Source organism: Enhydra lutris, unplaced genomic scaffold (genome assembly GCF_002288905.1).
Source record: "Enhydra lutris kenyoni isolate GAN:26980312 unplaced genomic scaffold, ASM228890v2 scaffoldscaffold1, whole genome shotgun sequence".
Lineage (NCBI taxonomy): Eukaryota > Metazoa > Chordata > Mammalia > Carnivora > Mustelidae > Enhydra > Enhydra lutris.
The window spans coordinates 9,821,193-9,846,611 of NW_019154085.1; the positions used below are offsets into that span (position 1 = coordinate 9,821,193).

General features: G+C 41.0%; 1 protein-coding gene across 1 annotated transcript in view; it reads right to left on the minus strand.

The window, feature by feature from the left end:
* The window catches only part of LOC111142932 (raftlin family member 2), a 71,010-nt gene that overhangs the window by 28,623 nt on the left and 16,968 nt on the right, over window positions 1-25,419 (minus strand). Inside the window, exons 2-7 of the mRNA XM_022496297.1 lie at window positions 21,497-21,680; window positions 19,606-19,720; window positions 15,427-15,706; window positions 11,420-11,623; window positions 2,405-2,526; window positions 1,077-1,180 (exon numbers count right to left, since the gene is read on the minus strand). Of these exons, the coding sequence (XP_022352005.1) occupies window positions 1,077-1,180; window positions 2,405-2,526; window positions 11,420-11,623; window positions 15,427-15,706; window positions 19,606-19,720; window positions 21,497-21,680 (1,009 nt within the window). The remainder of the gene's footprint in view (window positions 1-1,076; window positions 1,181-2,404; window positions 2,527-11,419; window positions 11,624-15,426; window positions 15,707-19,605; window positions 19,721-21,496; window positions 21,681-25,419) is intronic.

A 25,419-nucleotide genomic window follows, 5' to 3' on the forward strand; every position in this document is an offset into this window, starting at 1 on the left:
TGAGTATCTTTACTCTGCATCAATCTTTGTCCCTCTCCCTGTCTGAAGAAGATGCGGTTTTATTATAAAGCCATGGCAATCACATGTTTTAAAGTTTGTGAGGAAGTTGGGATACCGGACAGGGGTAAATCCTGGGCTGGAAAACCCAGAGAAGGCGGGAGGGTGGGTGAGACTGAGAAAGGAGTTGCCGCCTTTACCCCTGACAGTTACTCAGTGTTGGTCGGTGGGTCCCTGAGGCCGCTGAAGGGGAAGGCCACTGGCACTGTGCTGTCCTCTGCAGGCAGCCATGCCCAGGCAGAGCCAGGCTGGCACTCAATCATTTTCTGGAAGCCAAAGAAGGTAGAGGGAACATGGCTGAGTCCCTGGGACAGCAAAGCACTTTATATAGAAGACTTACTGGTTTCTGTCTTTCTCTCTCTTAAAAAAAGGTACGATTCGTTTTTTCCTTCCCAGGAAAAGAAATAAGAAAGGTTGGTATTGGGGAAGTAAAGGCACTTTGGTTCTAATGCGCACACTTCATTTGAGCACGAACAGCTAACGAGTCTGGCAGGGGCGGGGGTGGGGGGTGGGGGGCGCTGAGCCACCTCACTGGAGGCGGGGGAGGCCGCAGGGCCTGTGCCTCTGCATCTGGGCCTCCCGGTCTGCACTGCGGTCCTGACGCTGGCTGTGCACTGTGGCGAGGGCACATTTGCACACACAGTACCGAAGAGGACAAAGGGTCTACAGAGGGGGCCGAGTTGTTCTGTTTTGCTGATTGAGGTCGACTCGATCTGCACTCTAGCAAGAGCTGGTATCTTGAGTGGCCCTGAGCTGGGGTCAGTCTCCACACCCCTGCCCGGTTCTGCCTGGTGAACCCGAGCTTGCCCGCGCCCCTGCCCGAAGGAGATGTCGTAGCTGGTACATCTACAACCGGAGGGGATTAGATGAGCTGATCTCCAAGGTTCATGAGATCAGATTGGAAGTTCGGTGAAATACCTTTTGTAGACATGAAATAAGCATTCGTTGAACTGAGTTCTCTAACAAATGAGCTATGTTTTAGGAATAAATGAGAGTTTGTAAGGATCCTTTGGCATTACCTGTCATGTCTTAGTACAGGTGTAGGCAACACGCTTGTCAGGAGCCATCCAAACTCAGCCAGAGTGTGCAGCAGGGGGCCGTAATCCGTTTTGATTTCATACCCCTGTGTGAATAAGCATAAGCGCTCACAGTCTTAAAGGCAAAGACAACCCGCTACACCGGGGATTACGATGAAGGGAGGTGGGTGTGACAGGAAAGGGAATTCAAGCTCCACGAAACACGGTTTCACCAGCTGCACTCTTCCTTCATTTTCTGCTACCTGCTGCCTTCTAACCCTGAACCAAGGTAGAAACACTGGGGATCAGCGTGGAGAGAGGTTTCCATATGGTTCTCCAGAGTCTGCGCCTTCCTTCTCTCTTGTTCCCCTGGTCTTGCTCAGGCATCAGACTTTAAGATACGGGGCTTGGGGACCTGCATTTGAAAAAGCTCCCTTGTCATTTGGGTCCAAGTAGTTTATAGACCACAGTTTTAGAAGCACTGGTCGAGGGATTGGGAAGGGAGGACAAGAGTAGGGAGTGGAGATGGGGAAGTGAAAGGTGAGTGGGGCTTAGATGTGGAGTCGTTTTCCTGCTTTTTACTCATTTGGAATTGATTTTTACTTGGAGCTTTACCTCTCTCCCCAAATCCTTTTCTCCCCCCTCAGTGGGATTTCTAGTTTCTTTGAAAATGAGCTATGCCTCTCTCTATGCCCTTAGAAGGCCAGAACTGCAACCATGTCCACGAAGGAGCCCGTCAGTGAGGACCTCATACACACAACGCGATATACCTGAATTCAGTCTGTACACCTCAAGGGCAGTCCACTCGGGGACATCTGAATGCAGAGCGCACAACATCAGCAGCAATGTCACCTCTGACTAGGAAGGACAATGCTGTGTGTACATATTTGGCCTGGCGAGAGAGAGAACACCTTTTGGATATTTTTGCCTTTGAAAGTCAATTCACAAGGTAAATAAAAAGTCAGTCACATTGCTTGCTTGGAGATAAAATCGTAGTTATTGACTGAGTTTTTTTCAGTTTTAGCCGGTTGTCATGGCATGCATCAAGAGAATCTTGGTGCCAGGGAACTTTACTTCGGATTAGCATGGGGACCTACTGCTATCTAGATATAGGTAATTATTTTGCTGTCTTATAATGGAGTGGGACATTGAGTAAAGGAAATCGCCTTTTCACAAATGCGAACAAAGTCTGGTGATACCTTTGTGATGAAATTCTGAACCCTGCACAGACACGTGTTTGAAGGATGCTGCCTGGATTAGTCCATGAAGATCTTTGTCATGTGAAACTAAATAAAAAAGTAAAGCTAAATTGTCAGAAAACTGCAGTTTACCTCAATAACGGTCCATTGTTCTACTACGATGGCATCATTTCCTTTCCTAATGGAACCTGGAACTCCAGAACCCTCTTCTTCGTAGATAAAGAATCCTTCCAAAGATTTAGGCAGATGGTCCCCTGTGAGGAAAAGGATACAATTAAGAAGAGTTGCAAATCCTGTGTGTCTCTTAAGATCATTTAAATCCTTAGATAACACTTTAGTAAGCAGAAATGAAAGCATGCAAATGAATAAGCTCTTGTTTTGGCTGAATCAACATCCCCCTCCTCCTCCTCTTTGAAGGTTATTATTATTATATTTTTTTTGTGGGAAAGCTCAAGACAGGTTTGCACTTTACTGAATTAAAATCACACTGTAAATATGAAAACTACGATAAGAAAACCAAGATAAAATAATATTGTACAATGGGAAGCAAGTGGATTTCCTAAGCCTAGAAAGCATCGGGAAATGACCTTCACCTTGAAATCAAATTTTGGTTTCCGGTCTGTATGTTTATGCGTATGAATTACACCAGTAAGAGAGAAAACATAAAAAATGTTAATCATTGAAGTTACAGGTGTGATATTAAAACTAATGTGAGGTAAGACCACTTCAAAAACTGTAAACACAAAACAATTCTTCACCTCCATGATGCTTTAAAAAAATCATAAAAGAATGGTAACAGGAAAATCTTACACAGAGGTCATTGTCAAAAGAATTCCTGCTGGGAAGGAAGTTTTAAGGGAGGGCCTCTGACATTTTCTTGAATAGCTGACAATAACCAGCTGGTGAAAACTTAATTGATTTTATGGACGTTCTTTTGTGTCTTATTTTGCAATAGGAGACAATTTTCCCATGGTCACGTGCTGGTTAAACATTTTGGTTTTTTATACTGTACAATGTCACGTCAAGGTCTCCCTGGTGGACAGTTATCTAAATTATAACCTACAAAGTTTTCAAGTGATCTTTTAAGTTTAAAGATAAAAAAGACAAACATAATTTCAATGTAATTTTTAGTTTTGATTTTTATTAATAGGCTGTGAACTTTAAGAGAAACTCCCTACTATTATTATTATTTACATTATTTACAGCTAGGGCAGAACATCATGAAGAATTTACATTGTTCAGACTGGTTCCCCAAAACCCAGTAAAGTTTAATTTACTAGTTGGAATTAGTTTTCTGATTACAGCATATGTATATGTTCCACTTCCTTTAAATGTACTTGTCCACTGTCACCCCAAAGTGACCGGGGGAAGGAAATCTTTCTGACTGTAAGTTTAGAGCATCATAACACCATCTATAAAACTATGTATGCCCCAAGTCCTTTTTTAGAATGGGGGTATGAATTTTAGAAATAATTAGATGCTGTGATAATTGTGTAATTGTAATCTGCCTCTTATTTACTTGGGGATTATATAATGTGAGAACCATCGGGTTTGTGGCTCTGTGTCTGTTTCCTTGTTCTCAGTATTGGGGTACCCTAGTACTTCTAATTCTTTTGGTTTAGAGAGAATGAAAGTGTGCTAGACTCATACAGAGCAATACCACACAAGAATAAACAAGCAAGACTCACTGCTGTGTAGCAACAGGAATGAATTTCAGATACTATGTTGAGCAAAAGAGACCAGACAGAGAGTACATACTGTATTTGTCAATCTGTGTGAAGTTCAGAGACAGGCAAGACCGATCTATGGGGGTGGCTGTCAAAAGGGTGCTTACTCTGGGTGGGGGGATATTGACTGGGAGGGGTCATGAGGTGGTTTTCTGGGATATTGGAATTGTTCTGTACCATTTCCCTCCCCTCTAAATTCCCCCCTCCCAGCTTTATTGAGATACAACTGACCTATAAAGAGATGTTTTATATCTTGAACGTTTGTGTTCTATTTGGCTGTACACGTGAGGTTAACGCACTTTACTATGTGGATATTATACTTAGGTCCCTCCCTCTCACTTTAGAGCTCCCAGAGCCCTGGCTGACCTTCTTGGGGCCCATGCCAATCCCAGAGCCACTGACGAAGGATAATTACAGCAGAAAGTACTTACATCACTTGAAAAATTCGCCCTAACGGAAGTGGTGGCAAGGCAGGGTGGCAGGGACGGTCTCATGGAGAGTGACTGTTTGGGTGCTTGGCGTGTTAAATCTTTCAGGTAATGGGGTGAGGTGATAATTCTGACCAATTACTTAATAACTCTTCCCAAACTGGGTCACTTCTTAACATTACACATCCCAGAGCTTCCCACCCAGTATGCCTTGGCTCGCTGGTATGCAGAGAGCCTGCTACAGGAGTGCCAAGATATAGAGCACCCCCTCCCACTCAGAAAAACGTTATCCTCTTCTACCTGTATGCTTTGTATAATATTACCATTTTCTATGTGTACGTAATACGAAAAAGTCACAGGTCGTTGACCTGATGCAGTGCTGCTTAATTTTTTTTTAAAGCCAGATACCACCCATAGCAAAACTAGACCTTTGTCCTTGAGGATGGTCTCCAAGTACAGTTGGAAGTGTACTTCGAGTGTGGCAAGAATAATTCTTTCAGTTCTTATGCTGTATCTTAAAATCCATGCAAACTTTGCATTCTTTTCAAGTATGTTCTTATATGTAAAGAAGTGTGGTTCTCCATCTCCCCATCTTGAGTAATACTGATATTCTAGGAAGAGTCTTATCCTGTGAACCTTTGTACGCCCTAGCACAAGGCTGCATACCCCCAGGGTACTTGGACCCTGGTTTGAGAAGCACAAGCTTAGAGGACTCTCAGGGAATGGTTTACTTGTCTGGACACGTGTCCTGACACATTCATTTCAGCTATACGTGACATTGACATTTCTGTAAGTGTGAGGAAAAGTAACCTTTTGTTTTAGTATTTTTGGTCCACGTGTCATTTTTGGCCTGGACCATCTCTGAGGACTGGAGAGCACATATAGAAACTCTCATTTGGAGATTATTCATAAACATTCTGTCTCCAAAACAAATCTCAGCCTGTTTATTTTTCTCCTTCTCTACCCTCATCTCTGTATGAGTCAATGCAATAGCCTCTTAATGGCACCCCCCTTCCACTCTTGCCCTCCCTGATCCACTTCCCAAAATGAGGCCAAAGAGGTTCTTTTAAAAAATGCAGATCAGGTCATAAGTCCTTCTTTAAATCTTCAGCGAATGACTTGGAATAAAAATCCTGGTAGGATGACAAAAAAAGGAAAAAAAAAAAAAAAATCAATCCCGGCAGGACGGCTAATTGGCTAAGAGCCCACACTCCACCTAGATGCCCCGGTGCCTCACTGTCTCGGGACATGAGCATGGGCACATTTTTATTTAATATTTCTGTGCCTCAGCTTCCTTATCTATAAAAGGGGAATAATCATGCCAACCTCATAGTGTTGCCGTGGGGATTAAATGAGTTAAAAACTGTAAAGTGCTTAGAACAATGCTGGTATATAATAATAAGTACAAATACAGGTCAGCTCTTGTTGCGTTCTATTAAGAGCGGCTGCTGCTCACCTCTCCTACCTTGCCTGGAGCAGGTCTCTCTTCATACCCTGCTCCAGCGACACAGACGTTTTCCCTGATCCTCCTTCCTGCCCTGGGGTTTCTGAACATCTGGGGGGTTTCTTCTGCCTACAACGGTCCGTCTCTGGCTCTCGAATGCTGGCTTTCCAGTCCCGGTGTGACTGGTGATTCGTCAGGCAGGACCTCTTGACCCCTCCTTACAGTATCACGTTGGGAATGTCGCCGCGCTTCTGTCAGTTTTGAAACCAGACATGTATGCTTCCATGCCGCTGCTGCCCGACTGCCTTCTGCCCCGGGCCGGCTTTCTGAGGGGAGGGGAGATGTCCCTACTCTCGCCTGAGGTACACGTGAAGTGAATTAAGACACGTTGCGTTGTGAGTACTCTACCCCACTCCTCATTCTGGTACGGCTTGCCGGCTAGCTCCACACGGGCGTTTTTATAGGGGTGAAGAGATCGAAATGAATTTAAGTCTAAAAATTCCTAAAAAAATAAAAATGTAGCCTTAAAATGTGAGCGCACTCAAGGTGGGGAGAGGCTATTCTCTGACAATGATGGGGGCGTTTATAGGCTAGTAAGGTATGAGGACCTCGTGTGTGTGTGTGTGTGTGTGTGTGTGTGTGTGTGTTTTCTACCAGCTGGCAAAGCTGCTCATCTCAGCCCATGCCAACTGCCCACTGAAACTCTACACATTCTGGTAAAATAAAGTGCTTTGTCTTTGTTGGCTCATCGGGGGGAGCCTGTTGTAGGCTCCCCTGGGACCACTTAGGGTTTTTGCCCTCCAGTGCATATGCAGTGACTCCAGCAGAGGACCAGTTTGGTGAGGGCCTGGCAGTGCTGGAGAAGGTCAGATACAGGAGGCCGCCGCAGTGGGAACCCTCAGGCTGTGAGAACAGCAAGTGGGCCACTGGGTGCCTCTCCCGGGGAGCTTTTCGAAGCAGAAAAGGCTTTGAGGGTGCGTGGGAAAGGACGCTGAAGAAGAATTCACAGACCTCACGACCCCTCCACCGTGACCCCACCAAAGGAGAAAACTTTTTAAAAGTTTGTTCCTCCTCTCCCTGTCTCTAGAGGAAGATATTTTATAAAACGAGATTTGTGCAGTAATGTATTTAAATGTCTGTGCAACGTCTGGTTTTGTCCGTCTATTCCTCGTGACAGGCTGACTTCTGACAGTATTTTGGAAGAGGATGGAAGCGAGACAAAACAAAACACACATTGTGTCCCCCGTGCTCTAGCTGTCAGGCATCACATATCCCAGAACAAAGCAACCGATTCAGCCCTGCTTCCGCTGACTTGCTTCTCACAGTGACACAGGCGTGGGTCACAGGTCCCCTCCGCTGCTTGCCTGCGCTCGTCGGGAAGTCCCGAGTGACACACCGACTCGCCAGACCCCACACACCGTGGTGGCTCGTTAGGGCCTTGGCAAAGCCTCCATGTAAGATGGCTAATGAGACGTTCCCAGTTGCTGAGAGGGAGAGCTTCTCCCCGGGGCTCTCTAACAGCTTCTGAGGCTTTGTGAACAAAAGGCCTCCGGGGCCTCCGGCTGGCAACTGCTGGGGCTAATTTTATTTTCACCAGGCGAGGCCCAAGGCCGGCAGGCCTGAAAGGGATTTTGAAAGGAGTATTTTTCGTTTTTCCTTCAGCAGTTAGTCACGAACCAAAATTTGAAATGGCTCCAACTTAGACTTTCTGGGAGGAAGAGAAGGAGAAGGAGAAGAAAGAGAACTACAGAAGCGTACACCGACCTCCGAGCGGGCGGCCCGCGGGGCTGTGACGGCCCTCGGTGAGCCGCGGGGAGAGACCGACAGCCCAAAGGAGCTCTGGCAGGGGCGGGGCACGGTGGAGTCACTTCGTACACCCGATGTCTTATTAAATTTTCACAGCAGTAAAGTAGGGCATATTTTCATTTGCCTTTCAGGAAAATGTGGCTCCGTAAGCTCCCTAACTTCTCCAGATCACCCGCTCCTAAGTTGAGGACATAACATTTAAACCCTGGTCTTATCCGCTCTTCTTACTAGATTTGGTGCTTCCATAAAAGGCCAACTTGGGAGAACTTTATAATAACCAAAAATACTAAGGAATATCTATTGAGCACAGCTCTGGGCTGTGTGTTATGGGCCATAATTTCTGGGTGTTCCAATGGCCTAGATCCTTAGTCTTGGTTTCTAGTTAAAAGAACCTATTGGACCATGATTCTTTTTTTTTTTTTTTTAAAGATTTTATTTGTTTATTTGACAGACAGAGATCACAAGTAGGCAGAGAGGCAGGCAGAGAGAGGGGGAAGCAGGCTCCCCGCTGAGCAGAGAGTCTGATGCGGGGCTCGATCCCAGGACCCTGAGATCATGACCTGAGCTGAAGGCAGAGGTTTAACCCACTGAGCCACCCAGGTGCCCCTGGACCATGATTTTTGATAATTTTAGATAATTACCCAAAGCCTTTAGTTCTTTTTTTTTCCCCATTTAATATATGTTGTATTATTTGTTTCAGGGGTAAGGGTCTGTGATTCATCAGTCTTACACAATTCATAACACTCACCATAGCACATACCCTCCCCGATGTCCATCCCAAAGTCTTTAGTTCTGTTAGTTAAGGTATGCCTGGTTTACTGATAAACTGATTTTCTTTTTTTTGATTTTTTGAAAAAAGTCTTTATTTAAATTCTAGTTAGTTAAACATATACTCTAATATTGGTTTCAGGAGTAGAGTTTCGTGATTTATCACTTACATATAACACCCAGTGCTCATCATAACAAGTGCCTCCTTTTTTAAAAATTTTTAAAAAGATTTTATTTATTTGACAGACAGATCACAGGTAGGCAGAGAGGCAAACAGAGAGAGAGAGAGAGAGAGAGAGAGGAGGAAGCAAGTTCCCTGCTGAGCTAAGAGCCCGATGCGGGACTCGATCCCAGGACCCTGAGATCATGACCTGAGCCAAAGGCAGAGGCTTAACCCACTGAGCCACCCAGGTGCCCCAACAAGTGCCTCCTTAATACTCATCACCCATTTAGACCATTCCTGCCCTCCTCTCCTCCAACAACCCTCAGTTTGCTCTCTGTAGTTGAGAGTCTCATGGGGCACCTGGGTGGCTCAGCTGGTTAAGCATCTGCCTTCTGCTCAGGTCATGATCCCAGGTTCCTGGGACTGAGCCCCGTGTCTGGTTCCTTGATCAGTGGGGAGTCTGCTTCTCCCTCTCTCTCAGCACCCCCAATCCCTGCTCATGCTCTCTCTCTCTCAAATAAACAAATAAAATCTTTTTAAAAAAGTCTCTTAAAGGGACACCTGGGTGGCTCAGTGGGTTAAAGCCTCTGCGTTCGGCTCAGGTCATGATCCCAGGGTGCTGGGATTGAGCCCCGCATCGGGCTATCCGGAGCCTGCTTCCCCGTCTCTCTCTCCCTGCCTCTCTGCCTACTTGTGATCTCTGTCTGTCAAATAAATAAATAAAATCTTTAAAAAAAAAAGTGTCTTATGATTTGCCTCCCCCCTCTTTTTTACTTCTTACCCTATGGTTCATCTGTTTCATTTCTTCCACTTATGAGTGAAATCATATGGCATTTGTCTTTCCCTGACTTATTTTTCTTAGCATAATACACTCTAGCTCCATCTGACAGTGTTGCAAAAGGAAAGATTTCATTCTTTTTGATGGCTAAGTAATATTCCCTTGTGTGTATGCCTGTGTATATATACACAAACATACATACATCTTTATTCATTCATCAGTTGATGGACTTTTCGGCTTTTTCTCTAATTTGGCTATTGTTGATAGTGCTGCTATAAACATCGGGGTGCACGTGTCCCTTCAAACAGTATTTTTGTATTCTTTGGGAAATACCTAGTAGTGCAATTGTGGGATCGTAGTGTAGTTCAATTTTTAACTTTTTGAGGAAACTCCATACTGAATGATGGTCTTTTTTTTTTTTTTTAAGGATTTTATTTATTATTTGACAGAGAGAGACACAGCGAGGAAAGGAACACAAGCAGGGGGAGTGGGAGAGGGAGAAGCATGTTTCCCGCTGAGAAGGGAACATGACATGGGGCTGTATCCCAGGACCCTAGGATCATGACCCGAGCTGAAGCAGACGCTTAATGACTGAGCCACCCAGGCGCCTCCGGAATGATAGTCTGATTTAATGATAATAAGGTATATTGAGATCTCATCTTATTTGCTTTTTTTTTTTCCTTTCCTCTAACCTCATTGAGGTAATTAATTACCCTGGTTTTCATAGCCTTCATCCTTCCTAACTTATTTTTCAAATCTCCTAACCATGAATTTTTCTTTTCTTTTACCACTAATCTCTTTTTCAAAATAGTTTCTCTAGAAAGAAATTTTTGGAAAGATTTGTTTGTTTTTGTGATAGACATGAATGATTACATGTTCCATTGCAACTAAGAGGAAGGCTAGGGGAAGTTGAAAGATAAAAGGGGGCAGAAATAAATAGAGTCAATATCATTTTTGAACCAAAGGTTATTTTCTACACAAATTATAGAGTGAGATATAGACTAGAATACATGGTAGAGAGCGTCCAAATTTGAGACAGTGTGTAAGTTTGGGCAGTAGCTGTCAAATGCGATTACGATCCTCCTAAACGGGCTGTTATAACGCATCTTATTTGGAAAATCCTAGTCAATCATACAGTTTTGTCTATTCCTGACAGATACAACCCAACAGCAAACATTCCACTATAATTATACCACATATGACGGTTAAGCTTGCATCTGTCTATCTATCATCTATCTATCTACCTATCATCTATCCGTCTATCTATCATCACAATCTCTTTATTATGATTCACAGGGGGAATCTGTGCCCAGCCTCTGGGAGCATCAACTTCTTCAGGAGAGAAAGCTGAGCCCTGGGGAGGAGTATGCAGCTGTGGTGATGGGAAAACAGGGCTTGAGGATGTTCCGCTCATCTTACTGTCAAGTTATCTTGCACAAAAAGGAACATAGGAAAGGCACAAGGGACCAGAGGGCATTGGATCCTCCAGGTTCTTAGTGTTCTCAGAGCCCCACTCACAAGTCTGTGCTTGGCTGGAAGACAGATCACAGGCCATCTCTTCAAGGAAGCTGAGCTTGAAGACCTTTGTTTCACAGGGATGTGGAAAGGCCTGCTGTTTACACCTTGCTGTTCTCATTTACGGTCATGCCAACCCATGCCATACAAACTGGAACATGATTGGGCTTTTTAGTCACTGGCCCTGACCAGATGTGACACACTGTCCAAAATCTGGGTCATCAGGACCTGTGGCTCAGAGGGAAGAAGGTTTTCCTTAGTGCTTTTTGGGTCTAGTGGAAATTCTGTCACCTGTTTATTTTCTTTCCTTTCAAGGTTGCCAAAAGCAGCGGCAACAGGAAAGCATGATGGTTAAAGTTTTAAATTAGAGCTACATGGCTATGTCATAATTGCAATCTAATTCCTAATGATTAATACCTGTCCTTTTAACCACAGATCTTGAAAGGCAAAAACATTTCCACCAGCTCTGACACAGGTCAAATTCTTTAGTTATGAATATATCATAATATATAACTTACCTTTGGATGTTTCCCAGCATACAAAAGAATCAATTAAAGACAAGCCTTGCTTATAATAAAATGTAGTTAATTCCAGCCAATCAGCATCAAGCGTACTAATGACAGATCCTTTTCTTGTTACTTTCATTGACAGGACGCCTTCCTGATAGGTCCAACAGGTCGATTCATCATCAAAAACATTGAATACCATATACAATTTGTTATCTGGGGATAGATGTTCAGAAAGAAGAAAAAATATTTATTTATTCACTTATTAAAAAGGTTCCTAAAATTTTCTTTTATTACTCATGTGTTTCAAGCAAACAGATAAGCATAGAGAATTAATAAAATTACCTACCACTCAGCTTTATTAAATGTTAACCTTATGCCATGTTTCCTTTAGACTTTTTTCCAGGAAATGAGAAATGGATGTAGTTGAGGCTCACTTTGTAATCTTCCCTAATCCAATTCTCCAGAAGTAGCTACTATAATGATTTGGTGTTTATTATTCTCATTCAAGCTTTTACTCTCTTAATGCACATTTATATACCCATTAAAATATATCATGTTTTGCAGTTTAAAAAAACGTTTAAAGCAGTATGATATTGTATATATGCATCTATAATTTTTTTTAATAGCTTGTTTGTCAGTCCTTAGTCAGTCAGGGATTTTATTTTTATTTTTTTATTTTTTTAAAGATTTTATTTATTTACTTGACACACAGAGAGAGATCACAAGTAGGCAGAGAGGCAGGCAGAGAGAGAGGGGGGAAGCAGGCTCCCTGCTGAGCAGAGAGCAGGATGTGGGGCTTGATCCCAGGACCCTGAGATCATGACCTGAGCTGAAAGCAGAGGCTTAACCCTCTGAGCCACCCATGCACCCTATAAATTGATTTTTTAAAAAAGATTTTATTTATTTATTTGACAGAGAGAGAAGTCACAAGTAGGCAGAGAGGCAGACAGAGAAGGAGGGGAAAGCAAGCTCCCTGCTGAGCAGAGAGCCCGATGCGGGGCTCGATCCCAGGACCCCGAGATCATGACCTGAGCCGAAGGCAGAGGCTTAACCAACTGAGCCACCCAGGCACCCCTATAAATTGATTTTTTAGAAAGATTTTATATATTATTTGAGAGAGAGAGCGAGCAAAGTGTTGTGGGGGGAGAGAAGAGAGAGAGGGAGAAGCAGACTCCTCACTGAGTAGGGAATCCCAAGGAGGGGAGATGGGGGGAGGGGGCCTCGATCCCAGGAACCCAGATCATGACCTGAGCCAGAGGCAGACACTTAATCAACTGAGCCACCCAGATGCCACTATAAATTGATTTTTTTAATGCTTGAAGTGGAATTAATACATATAGACCTTATTCATTTAGTTAAACTGCAGTTTATTATTCTCGTTGATATATTGTTTCCAAAATTTTGTTATCGTAAGCATTATGCATGCCTCTCATGTAAGAGTGACTCTAGAATACTTATTTAGACATGGAACTGCTGGGTCATATCTTCCAGTTTTCCATAAGTTGACAAATTCTTTTTTTTTTTTTTTAAGATTTTATTTATTTATTTGACAGAGAGAGATCACAAGTAGGCAGAGAGGCAGGCAGAGAGAGAGAGAGGAGGAAGCAGGCTCCCTGCCGAGCAGAGAGCCTGATGCGGGACTCGATCCCAGGACCCTGAGATCATGACCTGAGCCGAAGGCAGAGGCTTAACCCACTGAGCCACCCAGGTGCCCTATAAATTGACAAATTCTTAACTTGGGGAGTGGTCTATGGACCCACCTATATGGTTATGTTTTGGAAGACCAACGCCACTTGTATTGCAAAAGTACTTGGAGGTATGTATGTCATGTGCATTTTTTTTGTTATGTGCATTTAAAAAAAAGATTTAATTTAACTTAATTAATAATTAGTTTAGAGAGTGCTCAAGTAGGGGAAGGGGCAGGGGGAGAGAAAGAGAGAGAGAAACTCCAGCAGACTCCACTCAGAGTGTGGAGCCAGATGCAAGACTCGATCTCATGACCATGAGATCATGACCTGAGCCAAAACCAAGAGTTGGATGCCCAGCGAACTGAGCCACTCAGGTGCCCCCATGTACATTTTTCTGGATTGAGTCTCCATGGGTTTCAGCAGATTCTCTAAGAGGTCTTTTGTGTGTGTCTCCCTCAAACTCATGTTGCCACCATCCCACCCCTGCACACAAAATTAAGAAATACTGCCATAGACAAATTATTAAGTTTATGATTTAAACTATTTAGAAAGTGGAGCCTAGGGTCTCCTGGGTGGCTCAGTTGATAAGCGTCTGACTCTTGATTTCAGCTCAGGTAGTGATCTCAGAGTTGTGAGACCAAGCCCTGGGTTGGGCTCTGCACTGGGCATGGAGCCTGCTTAAGATTCCCTCTCTGTCCCTCCATCACCCTCTAAAAATTTTTTAAAAAATTAAAAAAAGAAAGTAGGAACTAAAGATGGATAATTTAATTAAATTGGTAGCATATTGGATTTAGAACTTAAAAGGACTGGAATAAACACCTGATGTTATCGAAGTTAGGATGGGAACCAGCAGGACTTTAAAGATAGCATTGTATGGAAGATAGAAAATAGGTCTCTGACCATAGCTCCAACAACACTTTTGTTCCTAAAATGTTTGCACTGCAGGAAAATCAGGATGGTTGTTAGCTAGGGAGCTGGGGAAGAAAATGGGAGGGTGGTGGTGGTGAGGAGGGATGAGATGATGAATTAGAAAATGCTTCTGGTTCATTCTTAAAAAGATGGTGCTGATCATGGTCGAGTGGGTCTCTGCCGTCCTCAGAATGTTGAGTACATCTCACTACAACCTGGAAGGCCGGTGTGTGTGTGTGCGGTGTGTTATACCAGAGTGTGCAGTTTCAGCCCTGGCACGGATCAAAGGATCAGTCAACAACAGTTAACTTAATAAAGAACTGATTCTGCGGCAGGCACTGGACTAAGTGTCTTATCTTTAGCAACTTCTCACAACAACCCCCTTTCTATGAAGAAATCGAGGCAGTCTGACTCCAGAGCTCTTAATTCTAAGGTATGCATCGTCTTTGACTTTCTCTAGTAGTGCCTTTTATTTTATTATTTTTTAAAAATATTTATTTTTATTTTATTTTTTTTTATAAACATATGATATATTTTTATCCCCAGGGGTACAGGTCTGTGAATCGCCAGGTTTACACACTTCACAGCACTCACCATAGCACATACCCTCTGCAATGTCCATAACCCCACCCTCCTTCTCCCAACCCCCCTCCCCCCAGTAACCCTCAGTTTGTTTTGTGAGATTAAGAGTCACTTATGGTTTGTCTCCCTCCCAATCCCATCTTGTTTCATTTATTCTTCTCCTACCCCCTTAACCCCCCATGTTGCATCTAGTAGTGCCTTTTAAAGCATGCCTGCGAAGGTAGCAGAAAACTCTGAGCAGGCCAAAATACATGAAAAAGCAGTCTCAATTTTTTGGAAGACTTGCCAGTTGGCAAAGTAGAATAAGACTAATGTTTAAGGTTATTTTAGGATGCAGGCACTATTGTTATATTAATGGTTTCATCATGAATTGCATTTTCTTATTCTAACTGATGATCAAAGAAAGCCAATTAACTTCAAAGGCAAAAACCATCCATGAAATGGGAAAAGCCAAAACTAAAATTCTCACACACTGTTTTTAAAAACAAACATGAGTCAGAACAGCTCTCTATGTTTATAGAATCACTTTCTGTGCACACACAGCCTCCATTTTATACAGGAGCTGGTGAATGACTAGATGGAAACCAATTTTCAAAACAAAACTTCCTTATGTGGATGGCATTGTACAACCATGCCACGAACAGCTGTTTGAAGAACTGCCCTATCTTATTTTTGGCTATAATAATTTCAAAAAAATTCAAGACAAGTTTGTATTAGTTTACTCAGTATTTATAATCTTTAGAAATTTACTTTGCCTCACATTTCTAAAAAAACATAAAAAATTTATTTTTGCTAAATCTAAACTATTGCACTATTTCTACTTCTCTTGTCTATTACCTTCTCCCCTTCTGGATTTAGAGTAATTGGGGCTGCCATCTCGGTCCATTTGACACTGTCCACTTTCATGATGAAGTTCTTCCTCAATTCCACTCTCAGATGATTGCCCACTCAATGTTCCTTCATTCCAACTTTTACAGTTTTCCTCTGAAGTGTGTCTCACAGACAGTGTTGATTCCGTATCTCCATCATGGTTGGTTCCATTGCAAAATTTAAGTGGTGGGTGAGGCTGTGATATGAATCCAACAAATTTCATTCCTCTCTTAGCAGCTATATTAATCTGAAAAGAGATTATAGAACAAAATGTAAAATTCATTTACATTGATTACTTCATCAGTTAGCCTATAGGCTTATTAAGGAAACCCATAAGAAGAAAAAATTGACCACTAAGCAAAGACCCATTCATACACAGAGTAATAACCTCCAATAAAGCACTCCTCCTAAGTCACTATTACTTTGACTTCTTCAAACAGAACTTCAAACAGATACGCTTTAGAAATTATGAGAACAGGAATCATGTTTTTCTTCAAAAAGTTGCTATTTGGGAAGAACTAATAATTCTATAAAATGATTTTTACAGACTTGTTAACAACGGTTTCTCTCATTGAGGCAATATTAAAAACTATTCCAAGAAATCTAAAAACAACACAATCCTAATTAATAAAGAAGAAACATGAATTTCACTTGATCTTAGCCAAAAGGCCGAGAAGCGATGAGAAGAAACATTAATTTAAAAGCAAAAACATACAGCATTGTTTTCTTGATGCAGGTAAAGAAAAATGTTACAAGTCTAATTCTTGACAAACGTGTTACATATAATGCGTAGGCCTGATTCGCTCTCAGGAAGCTTTCACGTATGCTTATATCTTGATGCTGTTTCTTTCGGGCCAAATGCACATGATTAGATTCAATCATGTAAGTTAAAGAACAGGATTCAGGAGCACATAATATAATGAGGTGAAATAATGTGAGACCTTGAGAGTGATGATTTTCTGCTAGGCACCTTTCCCTTACTCTGCTTTTGCTTCATTTCTTTGTGCTTTTTGTATCTAGTTTTTCTCCTCTGTTAAACTGGCAATTCTTTTGAGGGCTAGGACTGTATATACATATATATAATATATATGTATGTGTGTGTGTGTGTGTGTGTGTGTATTAATCATTTCTGTATTGTGCTGTTTTGTACCTGTGGGTGCTCTATAAGTACTTGTTAAATAAGTAAAAATGAAGAAATAACAACATCTTTTATTTGGTCACTGTTTTAAACATTTAAATTAAATGATTTCTTTAAAGACTTATTTATCTTAGAGAGAGAGAGAGAGAGAGAGAGAGAGAGCATGTGTGGGGAGGGGCAGAGGGAGAGGGAGAGAGAATCATCCAGCAGACTCCTTGCTGAGTGAGGACCCTGGTGTGCGGCTTGATCGCATTGACCCTGAGATTATGACCTGAGCCAAAACCAAGAGTCAGAGACTTAACCTACTGAGTCACTCAAGCACCCCTAAATTAAATATTTTAAATGTTACCTGGGAGGGGAAAAAGACTTATGGTGGATGTTGCAAATGCAAACACCTATGGTCAGAAATGAAATAAATGAAAAGGGCCAGGAACAATTGGGGCAAAACCAGATAGCAATGCCCACAATGGTCATTCAGCATCAGCCAAAAAAGAGAATTCTGAGCAGGATAGAGGTGTGGGTGTGTGGAGCTGGGACAGAGGCCGACACTGACACAGTATCATTTATTCTTATAAATGAACATACTGAGGTTGTAACAATGCATGAAGCCTTAAAAATAACCACAAACTGTCCTTTGTATCAGATGTCCTGGGGGAGGAAAGAGAAGTGGAAAGGAGGCATGGTACGGCAGGTGGGAAGGGGTACATTTATTGTCAGTTCTTTCTCTAGGCCTTATTAGTTCATTTGGGTGAAAAAGTGCCGAAGGCTTTTTCTATTTTCTATTACTAGGACGTTTTATCCGGAAAAGTCTGGTAACAAATAGAATATTAATGTTTTTTTTTCCATTTTTTTTTTAAGTTGGAAGATTGATATTTTTAAAATGTTATTTTTATTTTAAAATCCCAAGAAAAAACACTCATAAAACTAATTTTTAAAATAGAGTAAATATTGATATAATGATAAAATGACTTAAAATCTAGCTATTTAACGATAAACTCTTTTTGTAAGACAGCTGTTCCAAAATAACTTTTGGCATCATCTATGGCTCTTGTCCACACATGGAGCAAATGTTCAAAGAGCTCACATGCTATGTTTCCTGAAGCTTTTCTCTTCATGAAATAACCCCATTACTCTAATTGCTGGAAGAACAGTTACTTTCCTGTTTAAATAGATCTTTAACTGTGTCCAGGAAGTTAAATGCAAAACAAGGCCTCTGATGGTGATCTATCAAGACTAAATTAGTAGTTACATTTTTGTTTCAAAAGAAATTTTTTGGAGTGGATTTATTCCCAGAAAAACAAATTGAAATTTCCCAGGATAGTAGTAGTAAACAGTATGTGTAGGTTGTTTATAAAAATCTAGTCTCAAGGACTGTTCCTGAAAACATTACTGAATAGTGACATTATACCTAAAAGGGAACATCATTAGCAGCTATAACTGGCTGTACACGAAACTACAGACACACATGGCCATTTAAAACTTGGTGACAATAATAGAAACAGTGAACAAATTTCACAGTTGCTTACTTGAAATGCCTTAGGTTTTTGGCTGTATTCCTTTAAAAAAAGCTAAAACCTTACAAATACGTCAGTGCAACTAAGAACAAACTTTCACTTAAAATCCCATCAATTTAGAATACTCATGAATGTATAATTTTTCTGGGTTTTAATTAATATGTATATATACTGTTCAGTTTTTATTTGAATTTCAATTAAGTTATATTGTGTAGACTTTTATAGGTCAACAGTCAATATACTTGTTCAATCTCCATAAACTGTTACATTGTATGGATGTACCATTGCCGCCTCCTCGGTTTTCCGATATTGAGAATCTGGCCCCTTATTCACTGATCACTAAACTATCTTCATATAAAAATTATTTCCCCCCTTTTCTTTCTTTTTAAAAAGAGATTTATTTATTTATTTTAGAGGGAGAGTGCACACGCATGAGCGGGGGGCAGGGGGCGGGACCAGCGAGAGTCAGAGGGAGATGGAGAGAAGCGGACTCCCTGCTGAGAAGAGAGCCCCACTGAGGGCTCCATCCCAAGACCCTGAGATCATGACCTGAGCTAAAATCAAGAGTTGGACACAACTGACTGAGCCGCCCAGGCGCCCAAGTCTTTCCATTTTTTAGTTAATTTCTTGGATAGATTCTAATAGAAGAGGTAAAATGGGATTTATGATTTTTATCACCAGACTGATATTCAGAAACACTGTACTAATTCATTACAATGCCAGTTGCAATATACAAACACTTTCTTAAAGCTCTTTCAACACTAGATTTAATATCTTCAATTTAATTTTTCAGTTAATATTGGTGAGGTATTAATACTGTTTTACTTAAAAAATTATTAGACCCTTTTTCCAAGTGTCTTTCGTGTTTGCTTTTGTATTTTGCTGTCCATGGATTCTGTCTTTCCATTCAAGACTGGGTGTTACTTTCATGTATTTGGATTTGTTTCCTGTAAATTCTAAATGAAGCTCCCATAGGACACATTTGTTGGGAATTCCTCCCCACCATTCTTTTTTTAAAGCTTAGTTTTCCTAGTATATAAGTTATATTTATATACTCAAACTCCTCAACCTATTTATAATTGAGTATGTCTACTCAGTATACTCTTTCATTTTCTTCTGGACTTTTTTTGGGTAAAAAAGTTACCCCTTTATCTCATTTAAAATGTGTAGAGTCTATTTTTCTACAGATCAATTATCCATTTTCTGAGCAGCACTTACTAAATGATGGTTGTACCCCAATTTTATTTCATCAGGTTTATTGCCAAACTTCTTATATGTGTGTAAATTTATTTCTGGCATTTCCATTCTGTTTCATTGGCCTGCATTGCTGTTTCCAAGTGTACAATTTGGTATGTGTGCTTCAGTATGTTTTAACCTTTGGTAGGAGAAGTCACTGACCATATTTCCTTGTTCTTTTTAAAGTAAGAAAGGAAACTGATGAAGAAGAAATACCAAGTATTTCTCAATACCACATGGAAAAGTATATACATGTACCTTTTCTATCAGTTCCTTTGCTATGTCATTTGTTTGTGTCTCCTCAGTTAGAGGACATTCCTCAATCACAAGTCTCGGGCATCTTTGTCCACTGGGTACTGCCGAATGCTTCGGGCTGTAACAGAGAATATATTCATGTTGGAAGTTAGTTGATTATTTTCAGCTAATATGCTCAATGTTAAAATGAGTGAGCAACTCATAAATAAGGTCAAGACTATTTTTTTCCCCTTAAGTCTAATGGTTGTTTTCTTAGGTAAAAATATTAGAAAAACAGAGTAACTTCTATTAATTTTAATTTTCTTAGTTTAAACCTCTATTAATTTGTTTTCTAATTTAATATGGAAGAAAAAAATTCACCAGTCGTTTTAATAAAAACTGTGAGAAATGGTTTCAGATCACTGTTATACCTCATTTTTGTACAGAAGCACAAGTAAGTGTCCTATTTAAGTGCAAAAAACTATCATCCTGTCTTTTTCCTTTTTTCCTTTTCTGATCTTTACCCCTTGCTTATTCTTAGTCTTGTCAGAGCACTGCTAAGTCCACTGGAAGTTATGCTAAAAGAGGAACAGTAATTTATACATAGTTTAACAGATTTGTAATTAGGATATAAGCGTTGCTACCCCGAGATAAAATAGCATGTTTATTCACTAATGCTTGAAATACCAGATGAAGTTCCATCTCATGGTGACAGCTGGGGCCCGTACAAACCCTCTCAGATTTCTATAAGTTGGCAGTTACTGAGTAGCAGGGCAGTGTCCCTTAAAAGCACAACTGGAATTTTTTTTTTTTTAAAGATTTTATTCATTTATTTGACAGAGATCACAAGTAGGCAGAGAGGCAGGCAGAGAGAGGAGGAAGCAGGTTCCCTGCCGAGCAGAGAGCCCGATGCGGGGCTCGATCCCGGGCTCGATCCCAGGACCTTGGGATCATGACCTGAGCCGAAAGCAGAGGCTTTAACCCACAGAGCCACCCAAGCGCCCCACAACTGGAATTTTTTAAAGTCCTTTTTTGTTTGTTTGATTTTGCAATTTTCCTGTTTTTTTTTTCCCTTCTATTTTCATTTTTCCCCCCTCTATTTCATTTTTCTTTCCTTGCTTAGCCCTTTCCTAGTTAAAGTGATCAATTACCAGGCCAGCACTAAAAAGAGAAAACAGTGTTTACCCTGGTCTTTGAGATGGCTTGATATAGTGCCAGAGTTGTGTAAAAAAAAAAAAAAAATGATATATTATTGATATGTTATTGATTATTTTCATTCTTCATTGGAAAGGGCAACTGTATTTTGAAAACTATCAAACTTACAAACGAGGCTGACAAAAATGGTTGCAGTATTGTTTGGGAAAACAGCTATTAAAAAAAAGTTTAAAAATGGTTTTTACATCCTACTTTTTTTTGGAAAAAGCTGGTAAGTTTATCTGATTTGTGAGAAGTTGGCAGGTAGGTCTTTCTGCTGTGAAAGTTTTAAAAGGGAGAGATAGTTTCTGTCGCCACTATAAATAAAATACTATAGGACAGTTAAAAAAAACAACGCTCAGTGAAAGTGGCCTTCATTGGTCCAGTCAGGTCTTTCAGTCCAGTGACAGGACCTGTAGCTGACGGTTACTCTGCTGAAGGTTCTAGGAGCTTTTTGAGTCTATTTTCCTTTTCCTTTGTTCACTGACATCCTCAGGTAGGACCCATTTTCTGCAAAGCGCTAAAATCAATGAGGAGCTTTAAAAGGAAGGAGGTGTAAGTTTCCTTCTCTCAGTCCAGGTTGAATTACTGGAAAATGTGCTCTAAACCAACCTCCCTAATTATCCTTTAATCCTCATCACTACATTCAAACTTCCTTTTCTTGTAGCTGAAGAAACTGTCTCAACAGCTCCTCGTCTGTGTCCTTGAGCCCCAGGCTTACCTTGATTTCCAGCGCAACAGCACCACTCTGTACATGTAACTTGCTGGTAGGTGTTTCCTCTGCCCCACAGGTTGTATCACAGGATGAATGGCTCCAACAATGTATCCTTTAAGATAGTAGTCTTCCACTTTTGTTACTATATCTGGAATTGAATTTATCTTGATGACTTCTGGGTTCGGCGAAGCTGAAATAGCAAATGCAATGAGAATTTGCACATTTATAAAATATTATTTTATAAAACATTATTTCTATCTATGTGTGATAATCCTAATGAATAGGAAGCATATTCATATGATTTAATCTCAAATAAAGTTACACTAACATGTATTATATCTAAATTAATTGTGGAAAAAAGCAAAAGTAACCTTCTAAGGTGGTAGATATGTAATATTACCGATATGTTTTAAAGTAGAGTTGCCTTATACATATTTTTCAATTAAGGTAGCTTTATTCTTTAGGATTTCCTTTGAGTGACTGTATTCCGTTAATAGATACTGAAGACATACATAAGAGAAACAATATTAAGTTGAAGAGCTAATTGTTTTTACAATTCTAAACAGGATAAGATACATATTTATTTATTTATTTGTTTGTTTGTTTTTAAATTAAATTAAACTTAAAAAAAATATTTTATTTATTTATTTATTTAACAGAGAGAGAGCAAGCAAGAGAGCACAAGCAGAGGGAGCAGCAGCGGGAAAGGGAGAAGCAGGCTCTCCACTGAGCAGGGAGCCCAATATGGGACTTGATCCCAGGACCATGACCTGAGCCGAAGGCAGATGCTTAACAACTGAGCTACCCACGTGCCCCCGATGCATAATTTTTTAATATAAAATTAATACAAATCTAAAAATTACAAGTGAATGTAATGATATTTGTTAAGCAGAGGTCATCAAGTGCTTTCTTATTTCTATCACGTGTAACACCCCATGCTCATTTCCAGCAAGTGCCCTCCTTAATGCCCATCACCCATTTGGCACACCCTACCTTCCTCCCCTCCAGCAAGCCTCAGTTTGTTCTCTTACCTGTAAAGTCTCTTACGGTTTGCCTTCCTCTCTGTTTTTAAACTTATTTTATTTTTACTTCCCTTCTCCTGTGTTCATCTTGTTTTTTTTTTTTTTTTAAGATTTTATTTATTTATTTGACAGACAGAGATCACAAGTAGGCAGAGAGGCAGGCAGAGAGAGAGAGGGAAGCAGGCTATCTGCCGAGCAGAGAGCCCGATGTGGGGCTCGATCCCAGGACCCTGGGATCATGACCTGAGCTGAAGGCAGAGGCTTTAACCCACTGAGCCACCCAGGCACCCCTCTTGTTTTGTTTCTTAAATTCCACATGAGTGAAATCATATGATACTTGTCTTTCTCTGACTTACTTCACTTAGAAGAATACTGATTTCAATACTTATATAAATGCTTGAGGAAAGGAATTGAAAAGTAAAGGAAACCAGAAAGTCTTTTTTCCCGAGAGAGGGAGAGAGAGAAAAAGAATTGGGCGAGTGGCAGAGGGAGAGAGAACCGCAGGCAGTCCCACACCAGCACAGAGCCTGACATGGGGCTTAACCACACAACCCTGAGATCATGACCCTTGGTGAAATCAAGAGTTGGACCCTTGGGGCACCTGGTTGGCTCAGGCAGTTAAGCGTCCGCCTTTGGCTCAAGTCATGATCTCAGGGTCCTGGGATTGGGCTCCTTGCTCAGCGGGAGCCTGCTTTGCCCTCTGCCTTCCACTCTCCCTGCTTATGTGCTCTCTCTGACAAATAAAACTAAAAAAAAAAAAAAAAAAAGAGTTGGATGCTTAACTGATTGAGCACCCGGGTGCCCCAGACGTTCTTTTTTAATAAGTAAAATTCCTAAATGTAGAGGAACTTTAAATGCAAAATTGATACACAGTTGAATTATCTCTTTGAAGCAGGGCAGATCTGTAGAAACTACAGAGCAGTATGTTGTGTACAGTTTTTAGCAAAAGGAAAAGGGTGTGTTATTTGGGAAAATGTTCTTCATGTTCAGGTAGAATTAATTTAAAAAACAATTTTATTTTCTGTAACAATATTCCTCATTTTCTGGAAAACAATCAAGAATTTGTATCTAGAAATAGACCTGCAATTTGATTCTCTTGAGTAAAAAAACATATGAAATTAATTCCAGGTATAGGCAATGCTGGCTGTTGGCCTTCTGTCAGTTTGGTCAGCGGAGTCCAGCAAAAAACTGCTGCTAATTGCCTGAACACAGGAAGGAGGTTAAGAGGCAGACAAAGAAGAAGGGTCAGAGGAAATCCCCACCTCCCCTAACACTAATATCCACGTGATGGAACAGAACCTCCAACACTGGGTATTCTTGCCAACTTCCCAAAAGAAAAAAAAACACTCAATAGGAAAGTTAAATAAACCAAGACAGATCCGTTTCCTCAAATTCTGATCCTCCTTTGGATTTACACGAATCTATTTACAATATATTTTCTTTATCGTTATGTATAGGAACGAAAACACAGAGAATCATCTTGGACTTTGAAGGAACAGCTGGGTTTCATGGCAAAATGGCCCTGTCCTGCTTGGTTGTGTGGCGATCACTCTGCCATTCATATGGTTTTACTCTTTAACAACCAATCCTGATTTCCAAACAAAGAAAAGGACAAACTATAAAACAGAATAAACTGTTAAGACTAAGGAATGAAACATAACCTGAACTTATTTTTAGAATTGCATACCAATTCCACAACATTTTAAAGAAATGCAATCTTTTAATAGATCTTGTTGCTTACTGTCCAAAGTGGAAATGCTTTAGCATGATACCAAAGAATCTTCATGGTCTGGCCTCTTTCTTCTCATTCAGCCTTCCCTCTTGTCACCGGTTTTCTGGTGCGTCTTGCTGGGCGGGCGTGTACTACTGCACTTCCTGAACCTTGCACACTGTCTCACGCTGCCAGGCTTTGATTTCCCTTCCTGCTCCCTGCACCTGGTGAATCACCTCTTCCCCTGTGCTGTGGTTCTGCTAGTTCCCTTTCAGACTTGATGAGAGTTACTTGTTTTTATGTTTGTCTCTTCTTCAGGGCAAGGAACCTACCTTATGACTCTTTCTGTGCCCAGTGTTTTCCTTAGGTTATTACATTAAGTTGGAAATTCTGTTCATAAGGGGAACTAGGAGGTGAAATTTTTGCATAAAGGAGGGAAAGCCATCAACGTTAGCTAATGGAAACCAAAAAAGTTATCTACTAAGTTCAGGAACAAAAGTACAATTTCTCTAGGACTTGTTGGAGGGAGACACCACAGGGAATGAACACATGGGCAGTGTTGTGGAATTGCTACTCTTTTGATTGTAAAAGTGAAGGTGGTCAAGAACCTGGTGAGAATCTAACCAGGGAGAGTTCAAGGTCATATTCACTTCAGACGGCTCTAACTTCAGGCCCCATTTTATGTTCCTTACATTAGTAATATTGCGATGAGAAAACCACATAGAAAAGGAGGTTAAAAAGGAATGAGAGGTGGAGCCACATCGGGTGTAATTAGCTCCATCTTGGAGTGAAAACTGGAGAAATTTGTCAAAGGGCCATATCCCATACACAGAATGAGGCTGTAGGCCTGGAGAGCTTCTCCATCCTGCTGCTTTTGCTTCTCTTGCTGCTGTGCTTGGAGTCACTGTTTGGTCCCATGTTGTCTCACCTAGTCTACTCTCGTGCCACAAGTTGGAATGAAACCCCAGAAACCAAGAACTGAGGATTGGGAAAAGTCTGCTTTCCTCGAGCAATTCAGGCAACGCTCGCTCTGCTTGTTCTCTGTGAAATTGCCACCATCCCAGGGAATGGAGGGCTGCAGCAGCTGATATATAAGAGGTACTTACTGAGTTCTGGGACGCCTGGGTGGCTCAGTTGGTTGAGCGGCTGCCTTCGGCTCAGGTCATGATCCCAGCGTCCTGGGATCGAGTCCCACA